This window comes from Mus caroli, chromosome 3 (genome assembly GCF_900094665.2).
Source record: "Mus caroli chromosome 3, CAROLI_EIJ_v1.1, whole genome shotgun sequence".
NCBI classification, from domain to species: Eukaryota; Metazoa; Chordata; class Mammalia; order Rodentia; family Muridae; genus Mus; species Mus caroli.
In genome coordinates this window covers 81,982,308-82,006,078 of record NC_034572.1, presented here as the reverse complement: position 1 = coordinate 82,006,078, position 23,771 = coordinate 81,982,308, and the positions used below count along the sequence as shown (strand labels likewise).

At 49.4% G+C, this 23,771-nt stretch overlaps 3 protein-coding genes across 3 annotated transcripts; 2 read left to right on the top strand and 1 right to left on the bottom strand.

Moving 5' to 3' along the window:
• The first annotated feature begins 519 nt into the window (after positions 1–519).
• Positions 520–8,702, top strand: Efna1 (ephrin A1). The gene is made up of 5 exons (XM_021158972.1): positions 520–706; positions 3,761–4,056; positions 7,390–7,455; positions 7,594–7,644; positions 7,809–8,702. Exons 1-5 carry the CDS (start codon positions 615–617, stop codon positions 7,919–7,921), a joined length of 618 nt encoding a protein of 205 aa, XP_021014631.1. The 5' UTR covers positions 520–614; the 3' UTR covers positions 7,922–8,702.
• Positions 8,703–9,926: 1,224 nt separating this feature from the next.
• On the top strand, positions 9,927–12,429 carry Slc50a1 (solute carrier family 50 member 1). Its single transcript, XM_021158473.1, has 6 exons — positions 9,927–10,108; positions 10,356–10,433; positions 10,545–10,668; positions 11,454–11,615; positions 11,876–11,995; positions 12,072–12,429. Exons 1-6 carry the CDS (start codon positions 10,029–10,031, stop codon positions 12,171–12,173), a joined length of 666 nt encoding a protein of 221 aa, XP_021014132.1. The 5' UTR covers positions 9,927–10,028; the 3' UTR covers positions 12,174–12,429.
• Positions 12,430–13,585: 1,156 nt separating this feature from the next.
• Dpm3 (dolichyl-phosphate mannosyltransferase subunit 3, regulatory) lies at positions 13,586–23,559 on the bottom strand. Its single transcript, XM_021158868.1, has 3 exons — positions 23,511–23,559; positions 14,061–14,287; positions 13,586–13,936 (listed from the first exon to the last, which is right to left on the bottom strand). The coding sequence occupies exon 3, from the start codon at positions 13,929–13,931 to the stop codon at positions 13,653–13,655; it is 279 nt and encodes a 92-aa protein (XP_021014527.1). The 5' UTR covers positions 13,932–13,936; positions 14,061–14,287; positions 23,511–23,559; the 3' UTR covers positions 13,586–13,652.
• Between the last annotated feature and the right edge of the window lie 212 nt (positions 23,560–23,771).

Here is a 23,771-nt window from a genome sequence, read left to right as displayed (position 1 = left end):
AAACAGCCGCGTCTGTGTGGGGAGGGGCAGCCAAGCCAGAGTCAAGGCATGGGGGAGTGTTACGGGGGGGGGGTCACGAAAGAGTGTGAGAAGGCGAGTGCGCGGGCCTGGGTGTGAATCTCAAGAAAGGTGTGGTTATATCCCCCCACCTCATACCCTGACAAGATTGGCGCCCCGCGCTGCAAAACCGAGTCCTGAAGCCACTGGTTCCCAGACCCACACGTATAAGTTCTTCCATTTTTCCAGCTTGCGATGGCTTTCAGTCCCACAAAGCCAACAGAGCCTCACATAGACACCCCCACCCCCGTAAGAGAGCACACACAGCTATGAGAGGATCTGTGCAGACCCCGGAGCGCTCTCCATCCCTGAGATATGGGAGTCCTTCCTCCCAGAGCCTTTTCCCTTCCCCCACCTCCACCGTAGCCATCAAGCCCTGGGGCAGCGCGCGTCGGGCGGGGCGGGGGCGGGGCTGGTGTTGGAGGCGCCAGCCCAAAAGGCGGAGTCGAGCAGCGAAGAGGCCAGATTTGTGATCGTGGTGCCTACTGTACCGTGGAGAAGCCTGTGGGAACCTTACACTGCAGAGCTCTCGTCCTGGCCTGGCCCGGCCCCGCGCTATGGAGTTCCTTTGGGCCCCTCTCTTGGGTCTGTGCTGCAGTCTGGCCGCTGCTGACCGCCACATCGTCTTCTGGAACAGTTCAAATCCCAAGTAAGCCCTGAGACTCCCTGGCATCCTGGGTGCCGGGTTGGCAATGGCCTTTCGCAGGGTAACTGTCCCTGCCAACCCCTGGCCTGCGCCTAGGAGAGGTGGCCAGGGATGGGTTGGACTCTATAGCTCCCCACCTCTGTCTGTATCTCCCCTTACTACCTGGCAACAGCCGACCTGCTCATGCCTGCTTGCACAGGCGCTGGCTGTTTCAGACCTCTCTTTCTGCCCTCTGTAACCTCATCACTCTAAAGTAAGGATCTCCTGCTGGGTGCTCCTGCCTTAAGAATTGGAACGTCGGCCCTGGCCTCCGGGGCTCTCTAAGTCCCATGAAACTCCTGTGCACTCTCATTTTTGTGTGCCACTTGGGCGTTTGTATACTAACAGGCACCTATGGACGTCAAGAGTAAGCACAGCGCTCAGGGGGGCCCTGGAAAGAACCTCTGTAGGAATCTAAGTTTTGGGCATTAGGTATTCATTCTGTGTTTAAGAGACCCTGAAGAGTGCCTCCAAGGTTTGGGGGGGGCATAAATTAGGCACATGCTGTGCATGGGTCGACCGAGGGAGTGGCTGAGGTGGTCACACTAAGGGACTGGTAAGAGGAGTGTCTCTGGAAAGCTTAGGGAGGAGCAGAGTGGGGCTTCACAGGGCTACAAAGGCTGTAACAGGAAGGAGGTAATTTCTCCAGAGCAGGTTTTAGGGCTATGAAGCAAATGGTATTGAGAGGAAGACACTGTCGGGCCCTTTGTTCTTGCCCTTGAGTTTCTTCAAGTTATGAGAAGAGTGTTAGGGCAAAACCTAAGAGGGGGATATGGTGGAACAAGAAGAAGCCGCCCAGCAGCCTAGATGAGAAGTCGAGGCCACAGAATGCCATTAAATCCCTCCCAGATCCAGTGAGCCTGCCTCCCCTTCCCCTGAGAGAGATGCTGGGCCAGTTTCCACTGGCACTGCCTATCGAGGGTCTGTTGTCTAGGGCATGTCGGAGGGCAAGATAGAGCCAGCTGCCACCCTGAAGGCGCTGTCTTCCTGGCCCTGGAGTGCTGCTGCGGCCCGCCAGCCCTTGCGCCTGCCCCTGAGCCTGCCCCTTGCCTTCCTGACCTAGTCCTGCCCTAGTAGTGGGAAAGAGCAAAGTCCCTGTTTATGCCCATGCCAGGTGTCGGCTGAAGGAGGAGGAGGGGACGGGAAGTCATGAGTAGGGAGGGGGGAACCCTGGCCTTTTCCGTTCCCAAGCTCCCAGGTTTCCTCTCTTTCAGGAAGGAGCCTCTTCCTTGCCCCCCTCCCTGTCTTCCCCACCACTAATAGAACCCCCTTTTCCAAATGGAGACTAAGTGTCACAGGCAGGTTAAGTGTAGGAGATAGTACGCTAAGTATAGCTTCAGCCCTGGCCCTCTGGACACACACATAACCCTGTCTTATTTACAGCCACAGGAAAGCCAGTCTAGAGTGGAGGTCATGGGCGGTCTAGCCAGGCCCAGCTTGGGGGAAGAGATGAGGTGGCAATGAACAGGGCGGGTGTAGGGTTGCATAGGTGACTCAGGGTAGTGGGCATTAATCCTGGGCTCACCAGGCTCCAGGCAAAGGCAGTGGCAGAGAAAGGTGCCATGTGAGCTAGGCCCTGGTCCTGGAGAGACAGATACTCAGCTATCAGATTTCTCTGCCGCTTGTGCCCAGAGGCCAGCACTGGGGCAAACCAGTCCTGGGCTGCCCTGGGGTCCTGGGGGCTGCTCACTTTTGACGAGGTAAAATTTCACAGGCTCTCAAGAGCGCCTGGGCGGGTAGCGAGGTGGATGAGGCAGGAGTGAGTCAGTGCCCATCACGGGAATAGGGGAAAGACGCCAGGCCCAGAGCTGAAATACCTGTTCTGAAATGGCTTCTATGTTTATCTCTCCAGAGAGGAATTTTAAAAGCCTCCCTCTGCTTCTCTCTCTCTCTCTCTCTCTCTTCCCCCCCCCGTGGGGGAGGGGCCGGTAAGTCTCTTTCTAGAGGCTGCAAGCTGTTGCAAGGCCAGGCCTCTAAGGGGTCATGATGACTGGGTAGTGGGTGGCCACCGTGGAACCCCACCATCACCATGGGCACCACCCATGCCAAGGACTCGGGTTGAAAGCAAGTTGGCAGGCAGCTCTGCTGAGCCTCTCCCTGGCAGTGCTTGGGGGAATTCAGAGAAGCTGCCTGGCTTTCAGTGGGAGGGGGGAAGCACTTTCCTGCTGCTGAGACCCTACCCAGGCTGGAGCCAGGTGTCTGGAGCTCAGGGGGAGGGGCCAGTGGGCAGTCAGGCTGGAGCCTGCAGGGCTTGGGGGGACCAACCAGGGGAGAGGAGCTGGCTCCACCTGGGGAGGAGGGAAGGGCTGGGGCAGCCTCAGGTCTAAGAATCACAGTGTTTCATCAGGGGAAGGCGAAATTGTTACTCTTGGAGATAAAATCACAGAGATTTTCAGGAGTGAGAAAGTGGACCGAGGAGATCAGGAGGACATAAATCCGAGTAACAGTAACAGGAAAGGAAGGTTTGAGGGACACTGAGAGGGTTTGATTATCTGTGAATCTGTTGGTCTGGGCGTTGGGATGCTGAAGTACACTGGGAATCTGAGGGAGACTCAGTGTGAGGGGCGGGCGGGATGGGGTAAGACAGGGATGTGACAGGGCTCAGAAGGATGGGAAGGAGAAAGAGACCTGGGCTCCTAAGCACAGATCAGCCCAGAGTGCAGTCTATACACCAGCATTTAAAGAAGTCCCCGGGGAACAGTCATCAGTAGAATAGAAAGGAAAGTGGGCTACTGGGCTACGGAAATGTTTAGAATCCCTTGCTCGGGCGAATGCCTGGAGTGTTCTAGAAGGCACTTCGGTACCCGAGAGACTCTTGGTGGATGTTATTTGGATAATGAGTAAGAGATGGGTAGTGAGGGAACGAAGAAGTCAAGATCAGTAAATACGGGAGATGAGGTTCTGGAAAGCCTTTGGGACCCCAGTGTGAGATGTGAGGGACAATGTAATGCATTGGAAGTTCAAGGCTCTGGGCTGACTTCTGACTGAATGGCTTCCTCCTGCTTTGCCCGGGCTCAGGTTCCGTGAGGAGGACTACACGGTGCACGTGCAGCTGAATGACTACCTAGACATCATCTGCCCACATTACGAGGGCGACTCTGTGGCAGATGCAGCCATGGAGCGATACACACTGTACATGGTGGAGCACCAGGAGTATGTGGCATGCCAGCCCCAGTCCAAGGACCAGGTCCGGTGGAATTGCAACCAGCCCAGTGCCAAGCATGGCCCGGAGAAGCTGTCTGAGAAATTCCAGCGCTTCACGCCTTTCATCTTGGGCAAGGAGTTCAAGGAAGGACACAGCTACTACTACATCTGTGAGTGCACAAGGGGCAGGCCTCAGAGCACTGGTGGCCTCATGCTTAGTGGAGAGTCAAGTAGCTGAGAGCCTCCCCTTCAGAGTCTAAACTCAGTTTTCTCCCATTCGCATCAGGGATGTGGTGCGAGCTTCAGGTGTCTTAGGCACTCTGTTTGGTAAATGGGAACAAAGGTCAAAAACACTCCTAGCCCCTGTCCTCGAGGAAGCTGGGAAGGATCCCGAATAAATCAGCAGGGCAGGAGAGCAGTGTATGATAGACATGAACACCAGACATTGGGAAAATGTATATGAGAACCCTGTCTTCAGACACACCAGAAGAGGGCATCGGATGCCATTACAGGTGGTTGCAAGCCACCATGTGGTTGCTGAGATTTGAACTCAGGACCTTTGGAAGAGTAGCCTGTGCTCTTAACTGCTGAGCCATCTCTCCAGCCCCGACACTTGGGAAAATGACCCATGTGCCTGCCCGAGGTCAAAGACAGAAAAGGCCGAGTCCAGAATGACTGGAACAGGAGGGCACACGTACAAAAGGAGGGTGACAGCTCCTGGAAAGAGAGTACATGAAATAGAGTGCTGTGCTCGCTCAGAATGTGGGTCGGACAGATTCTTCAGGCCCAGATACTAGTGAGGGTTCAGACTTTCTCCTGAGGGCAGCAGAAACCTGTTGATGTATTCTGAGACCAGGCAGGCCAGGGGCTTTGTGAAGACCAGATCCGGGCCTTAGTCTTCTGGCTGAGTCTAGGTCAGCATGGTAGAATATGGTCCAGGGAAAGAGGGGGTTACACATGAACACCTCACCCAACTTCAGATTGGGGGCGTGAGATGGGCTGGGTGGAGGGGACAGAGTCCACGGCCCTGTCATTCCACTGCTAAAGCTGAGCGTTGTTCCAGAGAACGGGAGATGGGGCTGCACACTGGTCAGAACGTAGATAAATGCCACGGGTAGCTAGCTAGGTGTGGGCTCACCCTGTAATCCTGGTGCCAAGTTTCAGGTCAGTGTGCACCAAAGCGAGACCCTGCCTAAAACAGATTTGATAGGAATGTCCATCAGTGAAGAGCACTGGTCGATTCCTAGCCCCACGTAGCAACGACAAGTCCAATGGAGCTCCCGTTCCGGAGGATCCAGTGTCCTTTTCTGACCTCTGAAGGCAATAGGCACACAGCACAGGACCCAGACAAAGCATTCACAAGAGTAAAGTTAATTTTAAAATATTTTAAAGATATATATATATATATATATACATATACATATACATATATATACATATATATATATATATATATATATATATATATATATATATATATATACACACACACCATTGCTCTCTTCTGACACACAAGAAGAGGGCATCGGATCACAACGGATGGTGGTGAGCCACCATGTGGTTGCTGGGAATTGAACTCAGGACCGCTGGAAGAGCAGTCCGTGCTCTTAACTGCTGAGTCATCTCTCCAGCCCCTTTAAAAACATTCTAGGATTCTTTTTTTGTTTGTTTGTTTTTTTTTGTTTTGTTTTGTTTTTGTTTTTTTGTTTTTTGAGACAGGGTTTCTCTGTATAGCCCTGGCTGTCCTGGAACTCACTTTGTAGACCAGGCTGGCCTCGAACTCGGAAATCCGCCTGCCTCTGCCTCCCATGTGCTGGGATTAAAGGCGTGCGCCACCACGCCCAGCTTAAAAACATTCTATATATAAAGATTTATTTATTGCTGGGCAGTGGTGTCACATGCCTTTAATCCCAGCACTCGGGAGGCAGAGGCAGGTGGATTTCTGAGTTCGAGGCCAGCCTGGTCTTCAGAGTGGGTTCCAGGACAGTCAGGGCTACACAGAGAAACCCTGTCTCAAAACTCAAAACAAACAAACAAACAAACAAACAAACAAAAGATTTATTTATTTAATTTATATAAGTACACCAAAGCTGTCTTCAGATGCTCCAGAAGAGGGCATCGGATCCCATTACAGATGGTTGTGAGCCACCATGTGGTTGCTGGGAATTGAACTCGGGCCCCCTGGAAGAAAAGTTAGTGCTCTTCACCACTGAGCCATTTCTCCAGCTCTAAAAACATTTTTAAAGATTAAATTTTAAAATCAGGTGCAGACGGGGGAAAGGAATTGAAGTGAGTAGGGACAGGTCTGGTGGGACACACCTACAGCCTTAGCCCTGGGGAGGCCAAAGCAAGGAGAGTTGGGAAGGTTAGTTTAAAGCTGACCTGGGCTACCATATAGAAACCTTGTCACAAGAGGGAGGGGGACACTGGAGAGGTGGCTCAGCAGTTAAGAGCACTGATTGCTCTTCCAAAGGTCCTGAGTTCATTTCCCAGCAACCACATGGTGGCTCACAACCATCTGTAATGGGACCTGATGCCCTCTTCTGGTGTGTCTGAAGACAGCAACAGTGAACTCATACATATTAAACAAACAAACAAACAAACAAACAAACAAAAACGAGCAAGCGAGCGAGAGAGCGCCAATGAGATAGCTCAGCAAATAAAAAGGCGCTTGCTGCCAACCTGACAACTTGGATTTGATCCCCAGCTCCCATGTGACTGAAGGAGAGAATTTGCTTTCCCAAATTGTTCTCTGACCTCTAAACATGGAACACACACACACTGAATAAATATTTTATACAGAGAAGGAGGGAGGGAGGGAGGTGATGCTTGCCTATAATTCCAGCACTCAGAAGGTAGAGGCAGGAGATCAGAAATTCAAGAGCATCCTCAACCGTACATAACATGTTCAAGGCCAGCTTGAGCTTCATGAGATCCTGTCATCCCAAAATTTAATTAAGTTTTTTTAAAAAGCAGTTACTGCACAATCCTGACAACCTAAATTTTGTCCAGAGCCCACATCAAAAGCCAGATGCTATAGTGTACATCTGTAATCCCAGCACTCTGATAGGGAGATGGAAAGCAGACACAAGAGACTTAGCCTTAGTGGGGTGTGAATTAAAGTGCACACCTTTAATTCCAGCACTTGGGAGGCAGAAGCATGTGGAATTCTGTGAGTCTGAGACCAGCTTGGTCTACATAGTCTGTCCCAGAGCAGGCTCTGTAAGGAGACCCTGCCTCCAATAAATAAATAAAAAATAAGCAGAGCAGCCGGGCGGTGGTGGCGCACACCTTTAATCCCAGCACTTGGGAGGCAAAGGCAGGCAGATTTCTGAGTCTGAGGCCAGCATGGTCTACAGAGTGAGTTCCAGGACAGCCAGGGCTACACAGGGAAACCCTGTCTCGGAAGAAAAAAAAAATTAAACAGGGCACGAGTCAGACAATTTTGAGCTCCTGTCTTAGCAAAGGCTCTTTCCTTACCATCCTATGGATTTATTTTACAGCCAAACCTATCTACCATCAGGAATCCCAGTGCTTGAAGCTGAAGGTGACTGTCGATGGCAAAATCAGTGAGTGTCAGGCCCTGTGGACCACCTCCTTCCATCCGTGCTGGGTGGGCGTGGTCTAGTGATCTGGGATGGGGGTGGAAGTTGCCTCTCTGCCTCCTGGTGCAAAAAGCCTGATCTACTTCCATTCTTATTTTTCAGCTCATAGTCCCCAGGCCCATGCCAACCCACAGGAGAAGAGACTCCAAGCAGGTAGGTAGCCTGAGCCAGTTTGGTCTGGGTCACAGGAAGGGGTTTGTTTAAAGAGGCTGAGGAGTAAGGTGGCTCCCTAGCCACATACGGGCTGACTAAATCCTGTGTGGCTGGAAGCCGATGCAAACACTTACCTTGTCTGTCTTTGCCTTCTCACCTCACAGATGACCCGGAAGTACAGGTTTTGCACAGCATTGGTTACAGCGCCGCCCCCCGCCTCTTCCCACTGGTCTGGGCAGTATTGCTCCTACCACTGCTGCTGCTGCAATCTCAGTGAGGGTGTACGCTTGCCCTGGCTTATGGATTGGAATGGGACTAAGGGGCAGGGATAAGTACCCCAAAGCCCCAGCCCTGGGAACCTCTCCCACTACATGCACAAGACGCCACCATGAAGCCTTAGAAGGTTCAGTATTAAGGGTTTTAACCGAAAAGAGTTTAACCAGCCCGACTGTGCCATCCCTGCCTCCACTTCAGAGGGATGGAGAAAGAAGTGGAAAAGGTCCTTAACCTGAAGTTTCTACCTTTAAGCCAAAGAAACAAGATGTGCAGACCTGGCCCATTAAGAGGGCTCAGTGGGAGAAGGGCTAAAAAGAGCCCGAGGTCATGCGGTTGGACACTGAACTTGGTAAAGACGTCCTTCTCCAAGGAAGCCATAATGTGCAGATGAACTGACTGAAGGAAAAGCTTGAGACAGCTTCCTGCGGGGGAGCCAGGTACAGGAGAGGCAGCTTGGGCTGACCCAGCATCTCTGCAAGATTTCCACCTGCTGGGCTGCCAGAGAGGTTTGTAGCCCGGCCCTGACTGTATCCTCCCCATCCCTGGGGCAACATTCCCTGGAGCTGTGCCAACAGGAGGACTGAAAGCAGCCTGGTTTTAGAGTGTAGATGTAAGGGCAGTGCCCGTGTGTACAGTCTGTGGAGTTTAGCTTAACGGGCAGGGCCCACATGTACAGTGTCTGTATATATATGTGCTGTGTCTGCTCATTTCTATGACTGCAGGGTTTTTTTTATACCGTGTTTTTGGATTCAAAATAAATTGATGTTTTTTTATGGACTTGCTTTTCTGCCCCACCATGTTGATTTGTGACCACAGTGTCCCCGCTGTGTGTTAGGCTGTGTGCTAAACAGAAGCAACGTGGGGGGAGGGGGGGCAGGTATAATGCACAGCTCCTCTTGCGGCTGAGGTGGGAAGGTTAAAAACTTGAGATTGCATGAGCAACTCAGACCTTGCCTCAAACTCAAAAATAAAAGGCTGGAAATGTACCGCAAGAAGTAGAGGGTTACCTAACATGTGTCAGCCCTGAGTTCAGTCCTCAGGAGCACAAAACATAAGTAGCCAGGCATGGTGGCTCTTGCCTGTGACCCCAACACTCAGAAGGTTGAAGCAATGTTGCCAAAATTCCAATGCCAGCCTGGGTTACAATGTGAGACTTTGTCTCACCAAAACAAAACCAAAAAAGTAAGTAAAAGACAAAATAAATAAATGGCTAGGATCAGGAAAAAAAATACATGACAAAACTTAGTTTTATTTTTTTATTTTATCTCTTTCTAAAAAAAAATACATGCTTCTTACCAGGCTAAAGGAGGAGTGTTTACTCCTGAGGGTTCTGCACAACTCCCTGCAAGAGTGGGCTATAGATTCCTCTCCACACCCACTCTTTGTTCTTCCTGTCCAACCTCACCAGCCTCGAGCGCTGGGCTTTGGCACACCATGCAGGTACTCATGCTGTCTGGGTGAGTCAGGGAGCTGGATGCCAGCTGAAGCATGTGCGCTGCCCCACCAGCAGAGCCGCGTGGGAGGCTGGGAGGGAAAGTTCCCAGCAGCAAGTTTGTTGGAACAGGGGGCCAGGGTAGGCATGTCCTTGGATAGGGCAGGTCGTGTAAGAGAGGACATCTGAAAGAGGATGGCAATTCCTGCTATTGGGGGACAGACTGGAAAGAGGTTTCAATAACCTCCAGGAAAACCCTCCCAAAGCTGGGTAACCAATGGACTGGGGGCTCCTTGAAGACCTGAGAGACTAAATTTGAGGTTTGTGGTCCAGCACACAAGAGCATACAAGAACACAGAAGTTGAGACTAGTGGTCTAGATGATGCAAGGGGTGCGCAGTGTGAGGAGGGGCCGGGCCGGGCCGGGGACAAATGCAGGGGCACTACTAAAACCACTAAACGCAATCTGAATGGCACGATCAGGACCCAGGCCCGCACATTACAGCAAACCACCCGGCCAGCACGCGGCGCTGGTTTGGCTGGGTCCCCAGTTCCGGTGAAGTTCGGGCGAGGGCGGGTTCCGGCGCGGTTCCACGGGGAGGGGCGGAGCTTCGCCTTCCGCAGCTCCTCTGAGCTGCTGGAACTCCGCGCTGGGCTAGGGAACCGGCTCCGGTGGGATGGAGGCGGGCGGCGTGGCAGACTCTTTCCTTTCCAGTGCCTGCGTGCTCTTCACCCTGGGCATGTTCTCCACTGGCCTGTGAGAGTGCGGATGGACTGGGCTGGGGCAGGAAGTCAAGAAATGAAAGCGGGCAAGAGACGTGGCTGCAATTTCTGGCTGCTTTTGGAACCCAGAATAATAGTGGAATAGGATTGGATGATCTGGGGTCCAAGGCGAGGCTGCCTCTTGGCCTGAGGGGGGGAGATCTGCTTGTCGTTCAGGATGACTAGCAAACACCGAGGAATCTTTTACCCACTCCTAACAATTTCCTTTGGATCCCTTCCAGCTCGGACCTCAGGCATATGCAGAGGACACGGAGCGTGGACAACATCCAGTTTCTGCCTTTTCTCACCACGGATGTCAAGTGAGAGTGTTGTTGGCTGTGATGGGAAAGGCTGCGGGAGGTGCAAGAGATCCCTGGGGACCCGCTGCAACCCCAGCAGCCCCTTGGACCCTAATCCTCCTTCCCTCACAGCAACCTGAGCTGGCTGAGTTATGGAGTCTTGAAGGGAGACGGGACCCTTATCATCGTCAATACCGTGGGGGCCGTGCTTCAGACTCTTTATATCCTGGCATATCTGCATTACAGTCCCCAGAAGGTAGAGGCCCTCCCTTGGACTCACCTCCACCCCACAGCTGGCCATGTTGGCAGAGCATACAGTTCTATTTCCTGGAAGCTTAGTGGGACGGCATTAATTCCCTTTCCTAGAAGGCCCTTGTGGTTCTCCTTGCCCATGAAGTCAACCCTTCAAAATGCACACAGAGCCACCCACCCTCCCCTTGTTCGAAATGCTGGTGGCTTACCCAGCCCCAGCCCCGTGGTGTCAGGATATCCTGTGCTCCCCCAACAGGCTCGGGGGAGAGGGCTATACTGTCTGGTAGTTCCTTTAGGGTTAGGACCAGGGCCAATGGCTAAGAATGGCCATTAGCTCTGCTTCCCCACTCAGTCATGCTAACATTTATTGGTCTCTTATTGTACATGTATGTGAAGCTCACATTAAAAGGGGAGGGAGATAAAAAAGATGGTTCTCCCCTTCCCTGGGGACCTCCAGTGTTGTGTGGCTGAGACTTCTCTCAAATAACTGAGTGGTGAGAGGCTGACATGAAGGCCGGGATAAAAGTTGATTTCCGCCGGGCGTGGTGGCGCACGCCTTTAATCCCAGCACTCGGGAGGCAGAGGCAGGCGGATTTCTGAGTTCGAGGCCAGCCTGGTCTACAAAGTGAGTGCCAGGACAGCCAGGGCTACACAGAGAAACCCTGTCTCGAAAAAAAAAAAAAAAGTTGATTTCCCCATTAGAGCATGGCGGAAGACAGGAGGAGGCAATTCCAGCAGAGAGATGAGTGTTCTGGGTATAGATGCATGTAAGACGCCTCTCCCCTGCAGCATGGTGTGCTCCTGCAGACGGCAACCCTGCTGGCTGTCCTTCTCCTGGGTTATGGCTACTTTTGGCTTCTGGTGCCGGACCTTGAGGCCCGGCTTCAGCAGCTAGGCCTCTTCTGTAGCGTCTTTACCATCAGCATGTACCTCTCCCCACTGGCTGACTTGGTGAGTAGGGGTGGCCAAGAGGTAGGGGAGAAGCGGAGAAGGGCTAGGCTCCCTGAACCAGGGACTGGCTAATACTGGGGCGGGGGGCGGGGCCCAGCTCTTGGAAGAAATCAAGGTAGCAGAGGTAGGTGAGTGGGATGCAGGAAAGGGCTGAATGAAAGACACACAACAGGGATTGTGGTCTTTTTTCCGTGAGGACATTCTCTGGGAGGACTCAGGAATGGTTCTATGAACCTGAACCAGGCACATTTTTGCCGTAGGCCAAGATCATTCAGACTAAATCAACCCAGCGCCTCTCCTTCTCGCTGACCATTGCCACGCTCTTTTGCTCCGCCTCTTGGTCCATTTATGGGTTTCGCCTCCGAGACCCATACATCGCGGTAAGCAAACTCTAGATAGGGACGTTGGGTCTACAAAGCAGAGAGTCTGGTCTTTCTAGCAGCTTTTTGATTGCAGGTGCCCAACCTTCCAGGAATTCTCACCAGCTTAATCCGCCTCGGGCTTTTCTGCAAGTACCCTCCTGAGCAAGACAGGAAGTACCGCCTCCTGCAGACCTGACCCCAGGCACCCGAGTGCCAAGTCGATACCAAACAGAGCTCCTGTTTCTGCTGGTCCTTGTGACCAGTTCCATAGCTGCAATGGGTTGTGAGAAAAAGATGGCTTTGAAACTAAAGGGACCAAAGATCTTTCCTTAGAGCAGATAGGACCTGTGGGATGAAATCACATTTTTACAGGAGATCATCTTTTCTCATTTCGGAGGCTGAGGTGGTATTAGTTGAATGTGCCTTAAAATAAATTGTACCCCACCCCTGCCTGCAGAGTGATGTGTTCTTCACCATTCCCAACCTGCCTGACTTGACAGATGGAGGGCCTAGTGCCTGGAGGCCTGTAGGATTGGCTCAGAAAAGGGATTTGAAAGAACTAGAAGTTAGGATTGGAGAGATGGCTCAGTGGTTAAGAGCACTGACTGCTCTTCCCAAGGTCCTGAGTTCAGTTCCCAGCAACCACATGATGGCTCACAACCATCTGTAATGGGATCTGATGCCTTCTTCTGGTGTGTCTGAAGATAGCTACAGTGTACTCACACACATAGAATAAATAAATATTTTTTGTTTTTTTTTTTTTTTTGTTTTTCGAGACAGGGTTTCTCCGTGTGGCCCTAGCTATCCTGGAACTCACTCTGTAGACCTGGCAATAAATCTTTAAAAAACAAAAAACAACTAGAAGTTAGAAAGATCCAGGAAGACCTTTTAAAAAGAAAAGGAACCTGGCAGTGGTGGTGCACGCCTTTAATCCCAACACTTGGGAGGCAGAGGCAGGCAGATTTCTGAGTTCGAGGCCAGCCTGATCTACTGAGTTCCAGGACAGTCAGGACTGCATGGAGAAACCCTGTCTCAAAAACAAACTAACAAAACAAAACCAACTTGAAAGCTGTGAAGAATGGAAGGAAGTTAGGGACCCATGTTTCCTGCACAGCCTTGTATGGGAAGCCTGTAATTGCAGCACTTCCGAGGTTGAAGCTGAAGCAGGAGGACCACAGGTTGAGGGCAGCCTGGGTAGCACAGCAGGTTGGTTGTAGGCCAGGTTGAACTACTTATTAAAACCATATACATAAGTAAACAAACCTGTTTTGGGGATATAGTTCAGTTGTGGACTTCCAAGTTTGAAGCCCAGCATGACATAAACTAGTCATGGTGGGTTTAGCCTGTAATTAGACGTTAGAATCGAAATAATCCCCAGCCAAATGGCTGGGGTCAAGGCCATTCTAGGGTACATGGCATCCTATTTCAAACAGAAAAAGAAAATCTTGAGAAGGGAACAGAATACCATCAAAATGCAAAGCTAAGTAAGGCCTGATAAGGTGATTCTCCTGCCCACTCACTTCTTGACCTCTAGTATATAGAATCCCCATCCCACACCCCACCCCACCCCACCCCATCCCTATCCTCCATACTCAAAACTACATAAGATTAGAAAATAAAACTGCATTTTAATTCGGAATGAGGAAAGATGTCCAGACTGGAATGGGTTTAGGTGTCAGAAGCGCAGTCCCCTGCGTGCTAAATCAGCTCGGGCCTCCACGATCTGGCTCTGCAGCTCTCGGGCAGCGTCCTCGCAGTCATGAAATGTAGCTACGCGATAGCCCACCGTGCCCAGGGCATAGCAGCCAGCGGACACCAACAGGTAGGCAGGCAGTGGCCACAGGACCTCTCGGCAGGAGAAAGGCAACTCCAAGCCCAGTGCTCCCATGGTCAGGGCAGCCCAGGCAGAGCCCAGGAGAGCCAGTCCCCAAAGCCACTGTGTTAACTTCGTCATGTTGGCTGCAGAGAGAAAAATCAAAGCTATAAGGGTTCTTTCTACCGATCCCCGCTCTGCATCTGACATTTATTCCCAGTCGCCGCCACCCATTTCCATCTTTCCACTCTGCCCGCCACCTAAGCGTACCTCCGTGTGTCGCGCTGACAAGGCCCGCATCAGCATCCGGAAGTCCCTTTCTACTACCGCCCTTTTTCCGGGCTGCCTTCTGGGAACTGTAGTTCTTAGGACAATTTCGGCCGCGCTCAGATCCAGGTTGGTTATACACCGCTCTTCGAAAATCTGAGTTCAGAAGAGTTTTTGCCCTGTTTTGTTCTGGAGACCCACATCGATACCGGCTGGAACTTGTGGACAATCTGAGGATACGCCGAATCGCTGCGTTAAGATGGGAGTGTTAAGTCGCCCCCCTTAAATAAACTAGGTTCTCCAGGGCAGAAAGCCCACTCATTCAATTATTCAAGCATTCTTCCAACACACCCATCAATCAGCAAAGATGAACAGACTGCCTCACACCTGCTAGGCAAGTTCTCAACCACTGAGCCCTTTTTATTTTGAAACAGGATTTTACAGAGTACCCAGAATAAACTTGAACTCCAATCTGAGATCCTGTCTTGAAGAAATAGGCTGGTCATGTCAAATTGAACCGCAAATCACAGGCCCATATACCCGTGATTCCAAGGCAATTCAACAGAAGAAGAAAGAAGACCGTGACCATTACAGGATATGATAAAGGGTTGCTTGCAAGGGGATGGAGAGGTGGCTCAGCAGTTAAGAGCACTGGCTGCTCTACCAGAGGACCCTAGTTCAATTCTCAGCACCCACATGGCAGCTCACAGCTGTCTGTAACTCCAGTTCCAGGGAATCTGACACCCTCACACAGACATACATGCAGGTGAAACATCAATATGCAGAAAATACAAATAAATTATTATTTTTAATTTTTTTTAAAAAGAGGTTGGTTACCTTTAGAGATAACAGTTTAAATAAAACAAGGGGGTTTTCTTTAGCTTGATTTTTGGGTTATTTGGGTTTTAATATTTATGTGTGCGTAGATGTGGCTATCTGAGCGTATACTGGGTACATTTAGGTGCCTGCAGAAGCCAGAAGAGGATATCATATCCCCTGAAGCTGGAGTTACAGGCAGTTGTGAGCTGTCTGACACTGGAGCTAGGAACCAAACTCAGGTCCACTGGAAGAGCAGCAAGCACACTTAACAGCTGAGCTGTTTCCAGCCTGGTGTTAGCTTTGTTTTGAGACAGGGTCTAATGTAATATATTCCAGGCTGGCCTAGAGCATGGGATGTAGCTGAGGATGGCCCTGAACCCTTGTTACTCCTGCCTCTGCTTTCCCCGGGCTAGAATTAAATGTGTGTGTTAGCAAACCTTCCCTCAAGCAACTCTGTCGTCGGGAAAACGAGTCAATGAGGAGTGAGAAAGTCCTGGCGACATCCACGTGACCCCAAGGCTCAGGAGGCAGGGCTGCTCCAAGTTCAAGGCCAACATGAGCTACATAAAGAAGGCCCTGATTTAAAGGGAAAAAAAATCTGGTCTGAGTGGATTGAGGGTCCACTTGGAAATCACAAAGTGGAGATAGAAGTAGACTGTAACTCCAAGACCTCACACAGACCCATGTGTAGGCAAAACACCAGTGCACATAAAATAAAAATTAACAAATGTTCAAAGACCCATTGTTCAAAGCTTTGTAGCTGGATTGGAAATTTAGTTTACTTTGGTATGTCAGAAAGGAATCCAGAGGGGCTGGAGAAATGGCTCAGCAGTTAAGAGCGCTGGCAGCTCTTCCAGAGGATCCTCTGAGCTCCATTCCCAGCACCCACATGATGCCCTTAACCTTCTGTAACTCCAGTTTCAGGGCGTCTGACGACACCTTATGACTTCCCGAGGCACCAGACACATGCTCAGACATACATGCAGGCAAAACACCCATCCATGTAAAATAAAAGAGAAACAAACCAAAACCCTTATTTTCTCAAAGCCTTCAATGTTAACCAACAATTATTATTTATAAAACAAAAACAAAAAACATGTTACTGAGATGACAGACAAGAGTGAAATGTGCCGTTTTCTTTTTTTGTTCCCTTTCTTTCCTTTCCCTGAGACAGGGTTTCTCTGTGTAGCCCTGGCTATCCTGGACCTCTTGTTCTATAGCCTAGGCTGGCCTGAAACTCACAGAGATCCTCCTGCCTCTGCCTCCTGCTAGGTTCAAAGGTGTGCTCCACCACATGCTGGCCTCAATTAAAAAGTCATTTATTAATTTTTATTTTACATGCATCGGTGTTCTGCCCGCATGAAAGTTTGTGTGAGGGTGTCAGAGCTTGGAGTTACAGACAAGGGTGAACTCAGTCAGCTCTCCAGCCCTTCAGAATTTTTAATCATAATTTAAATTTGTTTTGAGAGTATAATTATGCTACTTTCCCTCCTCCATTTCCTTCCTCCAACCCCTCCCTTGCTCTCTCTCAATGTATGGCCTCATTTTATTTTTTTAGATTTATATTCTCCGTGTATCAACGGTATGCCTCTATGTATGAATTTATCACACATGTGCCTGCTACCCAAGGAGGTTAAAAGAGGCTGTCAGATCCCCTTGGACTGGAGTTACTGATGGTTATAAGCAAAGTGGCAGTGACTGAACCTGGCTCTGCTACAAGAACTGTACTTGATCATCTTTTGTTGTTGTTGTGATTTTTTTTCAAAACAGAGTTTCTCTATATATCCCTAGCTGTCCTGGGACTTAGTCCATATACCAAGCTAGTCTTGAACTCAGAGATCAGTGTTCCTCTGCCTCTGAGTGCTGGGATGAAAGGCATATGACATCACATGATCTTAACATCTATATAGAGAGAGAGCTGAGGCCTCATGAGTTTTCCTCCTTCCAGGTTAGCATGTCTATTAGGTCTCTAAGTGTGGTGGTTTAGCCAGTCGTGTTGATGAGGCTTCATGCAAGTAGCTTCTACATTTCTAGAAGATGAAATCTCACAGCTGATTCACTGGTCCTCTGGCGTTCTCTCTCTCTCTCTCTCACTCATGATTTATTTATTTTTCATTTACTTGCATTGGTGTTTTGCCTGCATGTATGTCTGTGTGAGGGAGTCAAATCACTTGGGACTGGAGTTTCAGACAGTTGTTAGCTGCTATGTGGGTGCTGGAATTGAACCCCTAACCTTTCATTAGAAGAACAGCCAGTGCTCTAAACCACTGAGCCATCTCTCCAACCCCTCAAACATCTCTCTTCCTTTTTTTTTTTTTTTTTTTAAGTTTTCTCTCTAGCCTTGCTTTGTGGCCTGTACCAGGCTGGCCTGATGCTCAGGCTCCTGGGATCGCATTCAACTGAACTCTTCACATTCTTCCTGAGCTCATTTTCACACCAATAGCAATGTAAAAATTAAATATTAAATTAGCTAAAACTGCCGGGCAGTGGTGTTGCATGCCTTTAATCCAGGCACTCGGGAGGCAGAGGCAGGTGGATTTCTGAGTTCAAGGCGAGCCTGGTCTACAAAGTGAGTTCCAGGACAGCCAGGGCTATACAGAGAAAACCTATCTTGAAAAACCAAAAAAAAAAAAAAAAAAAAAATTTAGCTAAAACTTAGAATACATTTAAGTCAAGGAGGTAAAGTAAGACTGTGTGTTAGGAAAATGAGAATCAGTGACAATTAAATCTTCCTTCTATGGCGAGTCTACTAGGAGGCCGTGCCAGTGGGCACAAAGGTCATCACCTAAATAAATAAATAAATAAATAAATAAATGAATGAAATCAGAAGGAAGGAAGGAAAGAAAAACAATCTTATATTATTTAGAAATAGAGATGAAAATCTTAGGAGCAAGCAGCAGCTTTGGGATGAGAGACAGGAGTTCAGCAGGGGAGGACAGGAGGGGGAGGGAGAGCTAGTTTTCATTAGATACTTGTAAAACTGACCCACTTCCATAACTATGTAAGTAAGTTCCTTTGTTAAAGACAGTTCCTTAAAGAAGAATGCCTGCCCGCGGTGACGACCTCCCTATGAGAACATGCCCCTCACAAAGGTTCTCCCCCATCCCTCTCCAGAAATACAAGCCGAAAGGAAAGGCCCTGTAGTATGCCCTGGATATGAAATGCCCAGGATGCTTCTAATCCCCACGGTCTTGTCCACACCCAAATGCTATCTTGCATGTTGGCTGCTCCAGAGTCTCAGCCTACAGCAGGAAAAGCAAGGCTGACAGAAGGGTGGGGCCTCAGGCCTACTCAGGAAGGAGGCAAACACAGGCCTGGCTAGACTCCTGCTACAAAACAGAGCAGAATTGGAGGCTACTGCAGCATGTTGTGACCATTAAACGGTGTCCCACAGGCCAAGATACACGCAGGCTGCCCAGTGAATAGTTATCTTTCTGCCAATGATCATTATTAAATTCTTTTTTATTTTTGAAGGGCTGAAGCTGGGAGGTAGAAAAAGATGCAGAGCACCAAGGTTCTGCTTATTTTCTTCAAGAAAAGGAAGGGCCGAAGGGACGGGAGAGATGCTCAGTGGTTAACAGCATTGGTTAAGCCCAGGGTTCCCGACACCTACAGCAGCTCACAGTCATCTGTAACCCCAGCTGCAGAGGACCCAATGTTCTTTTCTGGTCTCTGCAGGCTGGTGGTGGCCAGGCGTGCCTACAAAATGCTCAAAACTGTTTTATACCCTGGGACAAGGGACTGGGATACATATTTTGCACATCAAAGCAGAATTGACCTCCAGGTTCTCCCAACATCCTTCAGTCCCTACCTAGCATACCCTGTCTTCCAACCCAGGAGCTGGGCTGCCCTTCCCCAAGAGGCTCTTCCCTATATAATGCAGACATCTTGGTCTCCTCTCTCCCCCCTCCCTAACCCTCCCCTTCTTTTCTTCTCTCTCTGATTGCACCCTTTCTCTCCCTCCACTCCAACCTCCCCACGGTAACTTGCCTGGCCTCAGTCTTTGGGGCCAGTGAACTCACCTGAGAGCAGTTTTCCAATAAACCTGCATTTAATATAATCTAATCTGGCTTGAATTGACTCACTTCACTGGCTGAGAAATAACCTATCAATAACAATAAAATAAAAATAAATCTTTGGGCTGGAGAGATGGCTCAGTGGTTAAGAGCAATGAATGCTCTTCCGAAGGTTCTGAGTTCAAGTCCCAGCAACCATATGGTGGCTTATAACCATCTGTAATGAGATCTGACGCCCTCTTCTGGTGTGTCTGAAGACAGCTATAGTGTACTTACATATAATAATAAATAAATCTTTAAAAAAAAATAAATCTTTAAGAAGGGAGAAGAGGGCTGGAGAGATGGCTCAGCAGTTAAGAGCACTGACTGCTCTTCCAGAGGTCCTGAGTTCAATTCCCAGCAACCACATGGTGGCTCACAACCATCTGTAATGGGACCTGATGCCCTTTTCTGGTGTGTCTGAAGACAGTGACAGTGTCCTCAACATACATGAAATATATACATCTTTTTTTAAAAAAGGGGGGGGGAGAAGAAATTAAATGAGCAGTATCCTAATTCATCACATATTAGAGGTGGGATCTCAAGGAATATGGATTGTTGGGAGAACCTCTGGAGGGCCAGATGTGGCTGAGTGCAGAGGAAGGGCCGAGGGTTCAGTCCTCAGCACCAAACACAGAAAACAGAAAAATCTGCAACTAGTTTGCTGTTTAAAAAAGAAAAGTTAGATTTCAACCTCATACCTTATACCAAAATAGCTCGTCTGCAGGCTGGCGAGACAGCTCAGCAGTTAGAGCACGAGCTGCTCTGGCAGAGGACCTCAGTTCCCTTCTATTCCCAGGCCTGGAGGCTCACAACCTCCTGTAACTCCAGTTCCAGGAGATTCCATACCTCCCTCTGGCCTCAGAGCACTGTACATATGTGACACAGACAGACATGCAAGTAAAAATAAAACCTTAAAAAAATTACCTAGTGAAGAGACTGCAGACAACCGAGCATGGCGGGCAGGGCTCTGTCAGACCTGCTCTTCTCCCCCATCCCCTCTGCCTTACTGAAAACTATTAGATTACGTTCCTAAAGCCAGCCACCAAGACCCATTCCCTTATTCGGCCACTTCCTCCCCCTGAGGCTGACCACCAAGGTCCAGCTATCAAAGTACTGAAATCCAGCAAGCAAAAGCCCCCTTTGGCTCATCCATTCCACCTGTCCAATCAAAATTAAACATCTTAATGCGGGTGTGTGTGTGTGCGCATCTTTAATCCCAGAGGCAGATGGATCTCTGTGGGCTCGAGGCCAGCCTGGTCTACAGTAGAGTGAGTTCCAGGACAGCCAGGGGTGTTACGCAGAGAAACCCAGTCTCTGGAAAAACCAAACAAAAAAAATTAAAACACTTCATCCTAACACAGTGGGGGTTCCCCCTTTTGCCTTTATAAACCGCCATTTGCCCATGGGCCCTGTCTGTCTCCTCTCTATTCAGAGGCAGTCCTTTGTCCTCTGGGACAAATATTACCCCCTCCACTTGCTGCCTTCCCCTTCTCCTTCCTCCTCTATCTCTAATCTTTGCCTCTTATTTCCCGCACCCTTTGTCCCTCTGGGGCAGATAAGTCACCTTGGTGCTGAGAACTTTGTTTTGGGGTGCCCTGACCCAGTAGGAGGCCCCTTTCACCTAGCGCACTTTTAAGTAAATATGGGACCCAGATGTGATGACCTGGGCTTGTAATCTCGGCTTTTGGAAAGGTGAAGCAAGAGGCCTGTCGTGTATAGTCCCAAGCAACCAGGAGGCAGAGGAAGGCAGGTCTCTGTAAATTCAAGGCTAGCCTGGTCTACATATCAAGTTCTAGAACGCCTGGGCTACACAGAAAAACCCTGACTGGAAAGACAGAGGAGGAGGAGGAGAAGGAGGGGGGGGACCGCAACTGCAATAACAACAGCTATATGGAGGCTGGAGAATTGGCTCAGCAGTTAAGAGCACATATTGCCAGCGGACCTGGATTCAATTCCCAACACTTACATGGTGGCTCAGAACCATCATTAACTCCAGTTCCAGGGGATTTGCCCACGGTACACAGTCTTATGTGCAGTCAAAACACCTATCCACATAGTAAAGATAGTATCTGCTAAACACTTCCCAAGAACCCACACTGCCTTCACCGACCTTTCACTGATCAGAACTGTCTCAGAGAAATTCCTTCTGCTTGTGGTTGCTGGCAATTTTCTACCTTTCTAGCTTAGGTTTCAGAAGGAAACACATTCTAATCCTGAGGGCTCCTTGTCCTAGTCACTGAAGAGTGAGGAAGGTTTACTGTTAACCAGAACGCAGAGAAGCAAGGCTGGACTGCTGAGGCGGAGAAGACTTCAGGGATGCCCAGGAACCTGACTCCACTCTGGCAAGATGAGTAAGAGCTGTCTAGGTCGAGAGGCAGCGTGCAGAGGCAGCTTGCAAAGCTGAGGAACAGCTTGAACAAAGGCTTGAAGGTGTGACAGTTCATGCTGAGTAATTCTTGTGGCTGTCTCCAGAACTACGAATGCTTCACAGGGTGGAAATGGCAGGAGAGGCTGGGAAAACTGGTCAGGACCAGGTGATTGGGGACCCCTGTAAAACTATTGTGTTGTATTAGGGAGCTGGAGAGATGGCTCAGTGGCTAAGAGATACATACTGCTCTTTTGAAGGACCTGAGTCCAGCTCCCAGCACTTACATCAGCTAGCTCACCATTGCTTATAACTCTAACCCACAGGATCTATAACCCTCTTCTGATCTTCACAGACAGCAGTGTACATATCATGAATTAATTTTTAAAAATCTATTTTTTCCTGGTTTTTGGAGATGAGATCTCTCCATGTACTCCTGGCTGTCTTGGAGCTCTCTGTGTAGACCAGGTTGGCCTCAAACTCATGGAGATCTGCCTGCCTTTGCCTTGGAGTGCTTAGATTAAAGGCATGTGCCTCCACACCCGGTTTAATAAAGAAACAATTATTGTAAAGCACTCCTGGCAGCAGGCAAGAGCACTTAGGACCTGAGTTTAGTCCCCGGCACCTCCACAGAGTTCACAACCATCTATAACTGCAGGGGATCTGGTGGCCTCTTTTGTTCTCTGCAGGCACTAGGCACACACCTCGTGCACATACATTCCAGCAAGCAAAGCACAGACATAAAAGCAAATAAGTCAAAAAGGTATCGGTACAGGGGTGTACAGCTCAGTAGTAAAGAGCTTGCTTAGCATGCACAAATCCTAGGGTCAGCCACCAGCAGCTTGAGGAGATGTGTTTATGGTGAAGGTAAGGGTTTGGTCAGGGGTTCATCTACATACAGGTACCCACGGATGATTACTGAGTCCTTCAGGAGGGCTCCAGGTAGTCAGACTCTGTCCATCCCTGCCCTCGAGGTGAGGTCCCCACAGTTTCCTGGGGGTTACAACAGTCATACATATAATCAACAAAACACATACTGGGAAAATTACAGACAGGCTTTACTGGGTAATGACAAATCAAAGATGTCGTCCTGATTAGGGAAAGGGTTCAGGCGAATCAGGGTTCTCAGAGAAGTCGCCCTAAAGCATCCAGACAGGAAACCATGGCAGCCTTAGGGAGGACGGACCCAGAAATAGACCTGAGCAGTTGGCAGAACCATGGGGCTCATCTGAGTTTAGTGTTTTCAAACTGCCTCAAGGCAGAAGCTGGGTTTCCCCCGAAGAGCCCAGCGTGCCGTGGTATGCGACTGGTGGCTGTCCTGACTGTCCTGTCATAAACACCAGTGGGGTCTTTGCAAATGCCCACTGCCATCACAGAGACAATCGGCAGGAGGCAATAAGGGAATGAGGTTCGACACAACGTAGCACGGTGCTGGTTCAAACTTCGAAGGTCTGACACCCAGGCAGTTTATTTTAGACTAAACATGTCTAAATGTACAGTTTTGGGAAAAAGTTTCCTGGTAACAATTATCTCAATCCCGTGTGCACAATGAGGCTTCAGGCGTGACTACACTGAAATACTTTTGCAAAGTACATATGACGTCTTCCATAAAGATGGGTTTGACAGCTTAAGGGCCTAGGGGAGAATCTCCTGTGGTCTCTGTCATACATAGAGCACAGAAGTCACCAAGCTATTAAGCACGTGTAACATCTCCCCTAAGGATGGGTTCTGTTGACTAAGAAACAAAACTGAATATAAAGGTCTAGGGAGGGAGAGTCTGGGGGTTTGGTTGTACCATGGCCCTGCAGACTGCATAGATCACCAGGCTACAAACTACATCCACTCCCAGCCTTCTGTGTGGAAAACAGGTAGAGCTCTCCTACACTGAGACAGTGCTTCGTGTTTGACATTCCTGGGTTCCCTATTGTTTATCTGTAGGCACAAGAACCTCCTGCCACCTAAAACACCTGTTAGTTAAGGAAGTACAATGTTGTCCTAGTCTCAGAGACTCAGGGAGCTGCAGCCATAGGCTAGCCTGAGCTTGAGTCTGACCAGCCTAGACAACACAGCACAGTGAGACTCTCCTGTAAGAAATGAGCAGCTCTGAGCAGAGTGTAGATCAGTGGTGGAGTATTTGCCTAGTATCCACAGGTTCTGGGTTTGAAGCTTCACTTCTGCAAAAAAAGAAAAAATTAGTCAATTAGGACTTACCTACTAAGCCGATCTATTAAGCAGACAAATCCCTTCCTTTCAATAAGGTGATACTGTAAGACAGAGACAAGAAGCAAACAAATATTTATTATATCAGGTAGAGAGAAACATCCATCATAGAGAAGGCTGAGGCTAAGGGATGGTCACATGCTTGCAACCATCCTGGGCTAGGTCGCAAGCATCATGCCAGCTGGTACAATATAGCAGGATTGTACCCCAGGAAAGCTGAAAAAGGGCTGGGGAGGTAGCTCATCATGTCAA